General features: G+C 42.5%; 1 protein-coding gene across 17 annotated transcripts in view; it reads right to left on the bottom strand.

Moving 5' to 3' along the window:
- Positions 1-283: 283 nt before the first annotated feature.
- smarca2 (SWI/SNF related BAF chromatin remodeling complex subunit ATPase 2) overlaps positions 284-11,113 on the bottom strand; it is a 168,129-nt gene continuing 157,299 nt past the window's right edge. For all 17 annotated transcript variants that reach the window (XM_090191295.1, XM_090191298.1, XM_090191300.1 and 14 more), the window contains 2 exons: positions 4,885-5,045; positions 284-3,022 (listed from right to left, as the gene is read on the bottom strand). In XM_090191295.1, the coding sequence (XP_090047421.1) occupies positions 2,987-3,022; positions 4,885-5,045 (197 nt within the window). In that variant the 3' untranslated portion in view covers positions 284-2,986. The remainder of the gene's footprint in view (positions 3,023-4,884; positions 5,046-11,113) is intronic.

Below are 11,113 nucleotides of genomic sequence, written 5' to 3'. Positions count from 1 at the left end.
AGATACTGGTCTAACAGGTCTATAGATACTGGTCTAACAGGTCTATAGATACTGGTCTATAGATACTGGTCTAACAGGTCTATAGATACTGGTCTAACAGGTCTATAGATACTGGTCTATAGATACTGGTCTAACAGGTCTATAGATACTGGTCTATAGATACTGGTCTAACAGGTCTACAGATACTGGTCTAACAGGTCTAAAGACACTGAAGGCTATCGTAATAAAGTGGACGTACATAACAGACGTTGAAGAAATACAATGGTAGAACCAGAGGTAATACTCAGTTCATTCATTTTATTTTGCTCTGGGCATTGAGATACAACCACAAATACAAAGATGATACAACCACAAAGATGACAAGAACAGAAGAGACCAGAACAGACCATTCAGAGAGATACAGCCAGTAAGTCTTCCTGTCTGCCTGCCTCTCTCTCTGCCTGTCTGCATGTCAGTCTTTCTTCCTGTCTGTCTGCCTCTCTCTGCCCGTCTGTCTGTCTTTCTTCCTGCCTGTCTCTTTGCTTGTCTCTCTACCATGCTGTCTTCCTCTCTGTCTGTTTTCATGTCAGCCTGTCTCTGTCTGTCCTACTGTCTTCCTGTCTGTCTTTCTTCCTGTCTGTCTGTCTGTTTTCATGCCAGCCTGTCTCTGTCTGTCCTACTGTCTTCCTGTCTGTCTTTCTTCCTGTCTGTCTGTCTGTTTTCATGTCAGCCTGTCTCTGTCTGCCCTACTGTCTTCCTGTCTGTCTTTCTTCCTGTCTGTATGTCTGTTTTCATGTCAGCCTGTCTCTCTGTCTGTCTTCCTGTATGTCTATCTGTCATCCTGTTTTCCTGTCTGCCTGTCTGTCTATCTAGTCAACCACACAACACCACCACAAAACAACACTGCAGGGTAACAGAGAGAGATCACTACTAGATTAATGACTCATATCTAACTGATATCTAATATCTAAATGAGTAAATCAAAACAGAGCACTTCAATCCATAAAGAATTATATCAATATACTGCAGAATGTGGTCTCTCTCTACATGAGCAGCAGCTAGGACTACTAACTGTTAAACTGCAGTATGGTGAGATTAAGATAATGGCAGCAGCTAGGACTACTAACTGTTAAACTGCAGTATGGGGAGATTAAGATAATGGCAGCAGCTAGGACTAATAACTGTTAAACTGCAGTATGGTGAGATTAAGATAATGGCAGCAGCTAGGTCTACTAACTGTTAAACTGCAGTATGGAGAGATTAAGATAATGGCAGCAGCTAGGACTACTAACTGTTAAACTGCAGTATGGTGAGATTAAGATAATGGCAGCAGCTAGGACTACTAACTGTTAAACTGCAGTATGGAGAGATTAAGATAATGGCAGCAGCTAGGACTACTAACTGTTAAACTGCAGTATGGTGAGATTAAGATAATGGCAGCAGCTAGGACTACTAACTGTTAAACTGCAGTATGGAGAGATTAAGATAATGGCAGCAGCTAGGACTACTAACTGTTAAACTGCAGTATGGTAAGATTAAGATAATGGCAGCAGCTAGGACTACTAACCGTTAAACTGCAGTAAGGAGAGATTAAGATAATGGCAGCAGCTAGGACTACTAACTGTTAAACTGCAGTATGGTGAGATTAAGATAATGGCAGCAGCTAGGACTACTAACTGTTAAACTGCAGTATGGTGAGATTAAGATAATGGCAGCAGCTAGGACTACTAACTGTTAAACTGCAGTATGGTGAGATTAAGATAATGGCAGCAGCTAGGACTACTAACTGTTAAACTGCAGTATGGTGAGATTAAGATAATGGCAGCAGCTAGGACTACTAACTGTTAAACTGCAGTATGGAGAGATTAAGATAATGGCAGCAGCTAGGACTACTAACTGTTAAACTGCAGTATGGGAAGATTAAGATAATGGCAGTAGCTAGGACTACTAACTGTTAAACTGCAGTATGGTGAGATTAAGATAATGGCAGCAGCTAGGACTACTAACTGTTAAACTGCAGTATGGAGAGATTAAGATAATGGCAGCAGCTAGGACTACTAACTGTTAAACTGCAGTATGGGAAGATTAAGATATTGCCTAGGATAATATAGAGAAATCGTAATTGCGTCTTTTTGTAGGCACTCACTCCACCATGGTTTGTTGGACAAAACCTATGGGAAAATTAATGCTTTTGTAGGGTTTTTGGATAAAAAGAGAAATAAGGTCTGTGGTAAACAAAGGCTCAGGAGATCGTCGTTTTGTTCTATGAGATCATCTTCACTAGCTAACATCACTTCTTGGGAATTTTGAAGCATTTATGTAATAAAAAAACACACAACATAAAGTTTAATAAAGGTCATGTTAACTGACTGATATTATATCATAAAACACAACATATAAGACCTCCTAAGCCTGTGTTAACCTTAGACCTTAGTTTCTGCCTTTATTCCAAAACCCCATTCTTTCCTTATTCATTTTCCCCATAGGAACGGCTGGACGAACCAGAGGCAAATAATTTCCTGTTGTTAGCACTACAAGCTGGGGAGCGCTATAGGAGACTAATGCTGATGGGACTGAGTAGTGGGAAATATAACATTAGATACGATATATCTATACTGCCATGATATAAACACTTTAAAAAAAGCAATTATATAAACTAAGCATTTTCAAGCATATGTGTTGTTTGTAACCAAATGTTGTTGATTCTGAATTTGTTTTTAATCCCATTGAATTAAAGCATAAATATATAAAATGTACAAACACGCATAAAATATAGATTCTCCACAACGTTTGATCTTTAAAATATTCCTGTAGGGTAAACTAATAAGAATATTGCCATAGAAAACCCTGTCTGTCTGTCATCCTGTCTGTACTGTACTAATAACATGGGGACAGCTCTGACAGAAAACAGCCATATAGTAGAAAGAACAAACAAAACCAAAATGATTGAAGAAGTGCCATACTGTAGAAAATAAAAGAAAGTCCAAAGGATCAGCCTTCCTCTTCTTCACTCATCTTCACTTCTGCTCTCCTCAGACTGATTCTGCAGAGGAAAACAACACTATGAGGTCATCAACAGTGGACCTGCTGGGCTGAGACTTCACCAGACCACAGGAATTAACAACCTAACAACCAACTCTCGAATAGCTCAGAGAACAAAGATAAGAGAGAAGAGGAGAGAGAAGCATAACTTACCTTTTCCTCCTGAACTGCAGAAGAGCAGAGAAAGAGAGAAAGAAAGAGAGAAATGGAGAGAGATAAACTTGGAGAGATAAACATGGAGAGAAAGAAAGAGAGAGAGATGAGTGGAGAGAGAGAGAGAAAGAGACATGGAGAGAAACATGAAGAGAAAGAGACATGGAGAGATAAACATGGAGAGAAAGAAAGAAAGAGACATGAGTGGAGAGAGAGAAAGAGAAACATGAGTGGAGAGAGAGAGAGAGAAAGACATTGAGAGAGAGAGAAATATGGGGATGGAAAGAGACATGAAGAGAGAGAGAAACATGGGGATGGAGAGACATGGAGAGAGATAGAAACATGGGGATGGAGAGAGACATGGAGAGAGAGAGAAACATGGGGATGGAGAGAGAGAGAGACAGAGAGACATGGAGAGAGATGGAGAGTGGGAAAGAGAGACATTGAGAGTCTTCTGTGAGTGTAATGTTTACTGATCATTTGTATTGTTTATTTCACTTTTGTTTATTATCTACCTCACTTGCTTTGTCAATGTTAACATAAACTCAGCAAAAAAGGAACGTCCTCTCACTGTCAACTGGGTTTATTTTCAGCAAACATGTGTAAATATTTGTATGAACATAACAATATTCAACAACTGAGACATAAACTGAACAAGTTCCACAGACATGTGACTAACAGAAATGTAATGTGTCCCTGAACAAAGGGGGGGGGGGGGGGGGGGGGTCAAAAATCAAAAGTAACAGTCAGTATCTGGTGTGGCCACCAGCTGCATTAAGTACTGAAGTGCATCTCCTCCCCATGGACTGCACCAGATGTGCCAGTTTTTCCTGTGAGATGTTATCCCACTCTTCCACCAAGGCACCTGCAAGTGCCCAGACATTTTTGGCGGGAATGGCCCAAGCCCGCACCCTCCGTTTCAACAGTTCCCAGACGTGCTGGGATTGAGATCCGGGCTTTTCGCTGGCCATGCCAGCCTCTCTCAGCCTATTGAGGACAGTCCTCGCACTGATGGAGGGATTGTGTGTTCCTGGTATAACTCGGTGTCCCGCAGGTGTGATGTTCGGATGTACCGATACTGTGCAGGTGTTGTTACACGTGGTCTGCCACTGCGAGGACGATCAGCTGTCCGTTCTGTCTCCCTGTAGCGCTATCTTAGGCGTCTCACAGTACGGACATTGCAATTTATTGTCCTGGCCACATCTGCAGTCCTCATGCCTCCTTGCAGCATGCCTACGGAACGTTCACGCAGATGAGCCTGAACGTTGGTGTTTTTCAGAGTCAGTAGAAAGGACTCTTTAGTGTCCTAACTTTTCATAACTGTGACCTTAATTGCCTACCGTCTGTAAGCTGTTAGTGTCTTAACGACTGTTCCACAGGTACATGTTCATTAATTGTTTATGGTTCATTGAACAAGCATGGGAAACAATTACAATTAAGATCTGTGAAGTTATTTGGAGTTTTACGAATTATCTTTGAAAGACAGGGTCCTTTTGCTGAGTTTGTTTCCCATGCCAATAAAGCCCTTGAATTAAATTGAGAGAAAGAGAGGGACATATGGAGAGAGAGAAGCATGGTAAGAGGGAAAGAGAGAGAGAGAGAAAGAGACATGGAGAGAGATAGCATCATAAGAAAACAGCAGGTCAAACACCTTTACCCTGTTAGTCTGAAAACATCCCTGAACCCCAGCAGGTTGTCATGCTGACTTACGTTGTCATCCTGATCTTCGTCGCTGTCATCGTCACTGACGACGGGTTTGGCCTTGGAGCGACTCAGTCTCTTCTTGCCTTTGTCCTTGTTATGGTGACGGGCTCCGATGCTGCTACCGCCACACTCCTTACCTAGCATTATCTTCACCCTCACTGAATTTGCTGTAGAGGAGAGACAGGGGGATGAGGAGAGAGAGAGGGACGAGGAGAGAGAGAGGGATGAGGAGAGAGAGAGGGATGAGGAGAGAGGGAGAGAGAGAGAGGGATGAGGAGAGAGAGATGGATGAGGAGAGAGAGAGGGATGAGGAGAGAGAGAAGGGTGAGGAGAGAGAGAGGGATGAGGAGAGAGAGGGATGAGGAGAGAGAGAGGGAGAGAGAGGGATGAGGAGAGAGAGAAGGATGAGGAGAGAGAGAGGGAGAGAGAGGGATGAGGAGAGAGAGAGGGATGAGGATAAAGGGGGATGAGGAGAGAGAGAGAGAAAGCATTACAGCCCAATAAATGACATGGTACTAAACAGGCCTATAGATGGCGTGCGAACAGTACAGACATCTACCAGTAGCCAAACAATACAATCTCTCCTGGACAACTTTTTAGCCTTAACATTCTCCTGCAGCAATGAAGGTGTACATCTGCAGCAATGAAGGTTGACAAACGTGGCTAATCCAAAAAGAATAGATCATGAAAAATGGTTCGATAATGATTGGAGAAATCTAAGAAAATCATTGAGAAATACATCTAATTAAAAACGAAGAGAACCAGACAACAAAAATATAGACCTTCAATATGGGGAAACACAATACAAACACACTAACAACAGACAATAAACAGTTGGAAATGAGGAATCCATAGAATCAAACCACTTCTGGGAGAATTGGAAAACATTAAACCTCATCATGAGGGATTGGCTATCCAAAATGGGAAAACGTGGAAAAATCACTTAGCAAACCTCTACTGCAATAAATCAAATCAAATTGTATTGGTCACATACAGTGCCTTGCGAAAGTATTCGGCCCCCTTGAACTTTGCGACCTTTTGCCACATTTCAGGCTTCAAACATAAAGATATAAAACTGTATTTTTTTGTGAAGAATCAACAACAAGTTGGACACAATCATGAAGTGGAACGAAATTTATTGGATATTTCAAACTTTTTTAACAAATCAAAAACTGAAAAATTGGGCGTGCAAAATTATTCAGCCCCTTTACTTTCAGTGCAGCAAACTCTCTCCAGAAGTTCAGTGAGGATCTCTGAATGATCCAATGTTGACCTAAATGACTAATGATGATAAATACAATCCACCTGTGTGTAATCAAGTCTCCGTATAAATGCACCTGCACTGTGATAGTCTCAGAGGTCCGTTAAAAGCGCAGAGAGCACCATGAAGAACAAGGAACACACCAGGCAGGTCCGAGATACTGTTGTGAAGAAGTTTAAAGCCGGATTTGGATACAAAAAGATTTCCCAAGCTTTAAACATCCCAAGGAGCACTGTGCAAGCGATAATATTGAAATGGAAGGAGTATCAGACCACTGCAAATCTACCAAGACCTGGCCGTCCCTCTAAACTTTCAGCTCATACAAGGAGAAGACTGATCAGAGATGCAGCCAAGAGGCCCATGGTCACTCTGGATGAACTGCAGAGATCTACAGCTGAGGTGGGAGACTCTGTCCATAGGACAACAATCAGTCATATATTGCACAAATCTGGCCTTTATGGAAGAGTGGCAAGAAGAAAGCCATTTCTTAAAGATATCCATAAAAAGTGTAGTTTAAAGTTTGCCACAAGCCATCTGGGAGACACACCAAACATGTGGAAGAAGGTGCTCTGGTCAGATGAAACCAAAATTGAACTTTTTGGCAACAATGCAAGACGTTATGTTTGGCGTAAAAGCAACACAGCTCATCACCCTGAACACACCATCCCCACTGTCAAACATAGTGGTGGCAGCATCATGGTTTGGGCCTGCTTTTCTTCAGCAGGGACAGGGAAGATGGTTAAAATTTATGGGAAGATGGATGGAGTCAAATACAGGACCATTCTGGAAGAAAACCTGATGTACAGTGCCTTGCGAAAGTATTCGGCCCCCTTGAACTTTGCGACCTTTTGCCACATTTCAGGCTTCAAACATAAAGATATAAAACTGTATTTTTTTCTGAAGAATCAACAACAAGTGGGACACAATCATGAAGTGGAACGACATTTATTGGATATTTCAAACTTTTTTAACAAATCAAAAACTGAAAAATTGGGCGTGCAAAATTATTCAGCCCCCTTAAGTTAATACTTTGTAGCGCCACCTTTTGCTGCGATTACAGATGTAAGTCGCTTGGGGTATGTCTCTATCAGTTTTGCACATCGAGAGACTGACATTTTTTCCCATTCCTCCTTGCAAAACAGCTCGAGCTCAGTGAGGTTGGATGGAGAGCATTTGTGAACAGCAGTTTTCAGTTCTTTCCACAGATTCTCGATTGGATTCAGGTCTGGACTCTGACTTGGCCATTCTAACACCTGGATATGTTTATTTTTGAACCATTCCATTGTAGATTTTGCTTTATGTTTTGGATCATTGTCTTGTTGGAAGACAAATCTCCGTCCCAGTCTCAGGTCTTTTGCAGACTCCATCAGGTTTTCTTCCAGAATGGTCCTGTATTTGACTCCATCCATCTTCCCATGAATTTTAACCATCTTCCCTGTCCCTGCTGAAGAAAAGCAGGCCCAAACCATGATGCTGCCACCACTATGTTTGACAGTGGGGATGGTGTGTTCAGGGTGATGAGCTGTGTTGCTTTTACGCCAAACATAACGTCTTGCATTGTTGCCAAAAAGTTCAATTTTGGTTTCATCTGACCAGAGCACCTTCTTCCACATGTTTGGTGTGTCTCCCAGGTGGCTTGTGGCAAACTTTAAACTACACTTTTTATGGATATCTTTAAGAAATGGCTTTCTTCTTGCCACTCTTCCATAAAGGCCAGATTTGTGCAATATATGACTGATTGTTGTCCTATGGACAGAGTCTCCCACCTCAGCTGTAGATCTCTGCAGTTCATCCAGAGTGACCATGGGCCTCTTGGCTGCATCTCTGATCAGTCTTCTCCTTGTATGAGCTGAAAGTTTAGAGGGACGGCCAGGTCTTGGTAGATTTGCAGTGGTCTGATACTCCTTCCATTTCAATATTATCGCTTGCACAGTGCTCCTTGGGATGTTTAAAGCTTGGGAAATCTTTTTGTATCCAAATCCGGCTTTAAACTTCTTCACAACAGTATCTCGGACCTGCCTGGTGTGTTCCTTGTTCTTCATGGTGCTCTCTGCGCTTTTAACGGACCTCTGAGACTATCACAGTGCAGGTGCATTTATACGGAGACTTGATTACACACAGGTGGATTGTATTTATCATCATTAGTCATTTAGGTCAACATTGGATCATTCAGAGATCCTCACTGAACTTCTGGAGAGAGTTTGCTGCACTGAAAGTAAAGGGGCTGAATAATTTTGTGTTAGTTCTGTAACGACTGTCACGTTCTGACCTTTATTTCCTTTGTTTTGTCATTATTTAGTATGGTCAGGGCGTGAGTTGGGGTGGGCAGTCTATGTTTGTTTTTCTATGATTTGGGGATTTCTATGTTTCGGCCTAGTATGGTTCTCAATCAGAGGCAGGTGTCATTAGTTGTCTCTGATTAAGAATCATACTTAGGTAGCCGGGGTTTCACTGTGTGTTTGTGGGTGTTTGTTTCCGTGTCTGTGTTTTTCACCACACGGTGCTGTTTTGGGTTTCGTTCATTCCACGTTTATTGTTTTTGTATTCAGTTGTTCATGTGTACTATTTCTTATTAAAAGAACCATGGACACTTACCACGCCGCATATTGGTCCTCCGATCCTTTTCGCCTCTCCTCTTCGGAAGAAGAGGAGGAAATCCCTTACAAATATAGTATATACAGTAGGGAGAACAAGTATTTGATACACTGCCGATTTTGCAGGTTTTCCTACTTACAAAGTATGTATGATTTTTAAGTAATTAATTTGCATTTCATAAGTATTTGATACATCAGAAAAGCAGAACTTAATATTTGGTACAGAAACCTTTGTTTGCAATTACAGAGATCATACGTTTCCTGTGTGACCAGGTTTGCACACACAGCAGCAGGGATTTTAGCCCACTCCTCCATACAGACCTTCTCCAGATCCTTCAGGTTTCGGGGCTGACGCTGGGCAATACAGACTTTCAGCTCCCTCCAAAGACTTTCTATTGAGTTCAGGTCTGGAGACTGGCTAGGCCACTCCAGGACATTAAGATGCTTCTTACGGAGCCACTCCTTAGTTGCCCTGGCTGTGTGTTTCGGGTCGTTGTCATGCTGGAAGACCCAGCCACGACCCATCTTCAATGCTCTTACTGAGGGAAGGAGGTGGTTGGCAAAGATTTCGTGATACATGGCCCCATCCATCCTCCCCTCAATACGGTGCAGTCGTCATGTCCCCTTTGCAGAAAAGCATCCCCAAAGAATGATGTTTCCACCTCCATGCTTCACGGTTGGGATGGTGTTCTTGGGGTTGTACTCATCCTTCTTCTTCCTCCAAACACGGCGAGTGGAGTTTAGACAAAAAGCTATATTTTTGTCTGATCAGACCACATGACCTCCCATTCCTCATCTGGATCATCCAGATGGTCATTGGCAAACTTCAGACGGGCCTGGACATGCGCTGGCTTGAGCAGGGGGATCTTGCGTGCGCTGCAGGATTTTAATCCATGACGGCGTAGTGTGTTTCTAATGGTTTTCTTTGAGACTGTGGTCCCAGCTCTCTTCAGGTCATTGACCAGGTCCTGCCGTGTAGTTCTGTGCTGATCCCTCACCCTCCTCATGATCATTGATGCCCCACGAGGTGAGATCTTGCATGGAGCCCCAGACCGAGGGTGATTGACCGTCATCTTGAACTTCTTCCAATTTCTAATAATTGCGCCAACAGTTGTTGCCTTCTCACCAAGCTGGTTGCCTATTGACCTGTAGCCCATCCCAGCCTTGTGCAGCTCTACAATTTTATCTCTACTGTCCTTACACAGCTCTCTGGTCTTGGCCATTGTGGAGAGGTTGGAGTCTGTTTGATTGAGTGTGTGGACAGGTGTCTTTTATACAGGTAACGAGTTCAAACAGGTGCAGTTAATACAGGTAATGAGTGGAGAACAGGAGGGATTTTTAAAGAAAAACTAACAGGTCTGTGAGAGCCGGAATTCTTACTGGTTGGTAGGTGATCAAATACTTATGTCATGCAATAAAATGCAAATTAATTACTTAAAAATCATACAATGTGATTTTCTAGATTTTTGTTTTAGATTCCATCTCTCACAGTTGAAGTGTACCTATGATAAAAATTACAGACCTCTACATGCTTTGTAAGTAGGAAAACCTGCAAAATCGGCAGTGTATCAAATACTTGTTCTCCCCACTGTACATGTGATATGAGTAATGTAAGATATCCAATCAAATCAAAGTGTATTTGTCACGTGTGCCGAAAACAACAGTGAAATGCTTACTTACAGGCTCTAAACAATAGTGCAAAAAAGGTATTAGGTGGATAATAGGCAGGTAAGGAAATAAACCAACAGTAAAAAGACAGGCTATATGTAAACATGATTTAAAGTGACTAGTGATCCATTTATTAAAGTGGCTAGTGATCCATTTATTCAAGTGGCCAGTGATCCATTTATTCAAGTGGCTAGTGGTCCATTTATTCAAGTGGCTAGTGATCCATTTATTAAAGTGACTAGTGATCCATTTATTAAAGTGGCCAGTGGTCCATTTATTAAAGTGACCAGTGATCCATTTATTCAAGTGGCCAGTGATCCATTTATTCAAGTGGCCAGTGATCCATTTATTCAAGTGGCTAGTGGTCCATTTATTCAAGTGGCCAGTGATTGGGTCTCAATGTAGGCAGACGTCTCTCAGTGTTAGTGATGGTTGTTTAGCAGTCTGATGGCCTTGAGATAGAAGCTGTTTAACAGTCTCTCGGTCCCAGCTTTGATGCACCTGTACTGACCTCGCCTTCTGGATGATAGCGGGGTGAACAGGCAGTGGCTCGGTTGGTTGTTGTCCTCAATGATCTTTTTGGCCTTCCTGTGACATCGGGTGGTGTAGGTGTCCTGGAGGGCAGGTAGTTTGTCCCCGGTGATGCGTTGTGCAGACCTCACTACCCTCTGGAGAGCCTTACGGTTGTGGGCGGAGCAGTTGCCGTACCAGG

Source organism: Oncorhynchus mykiss, chromosome 11 (assembly GCF_057628025.1).
Source record: "Oncorhynchus mykiss isolate SJ-2025 chromosome 11, ASM5762802v1, whole genome shotgun sequence".
Taxonomy (NCBI): domain Eukaryota; kingdom Metazoa; phylum Chordata; class Actinopteri; order Salmoniformes; family Salmonidae; genus Oncorhynchus; species Oncorhynchus mykiss.
Note: the sequence above shows the minus strand (reverse complement) of the source record. Positions and strands in the feature narration are given on the sequence as shown.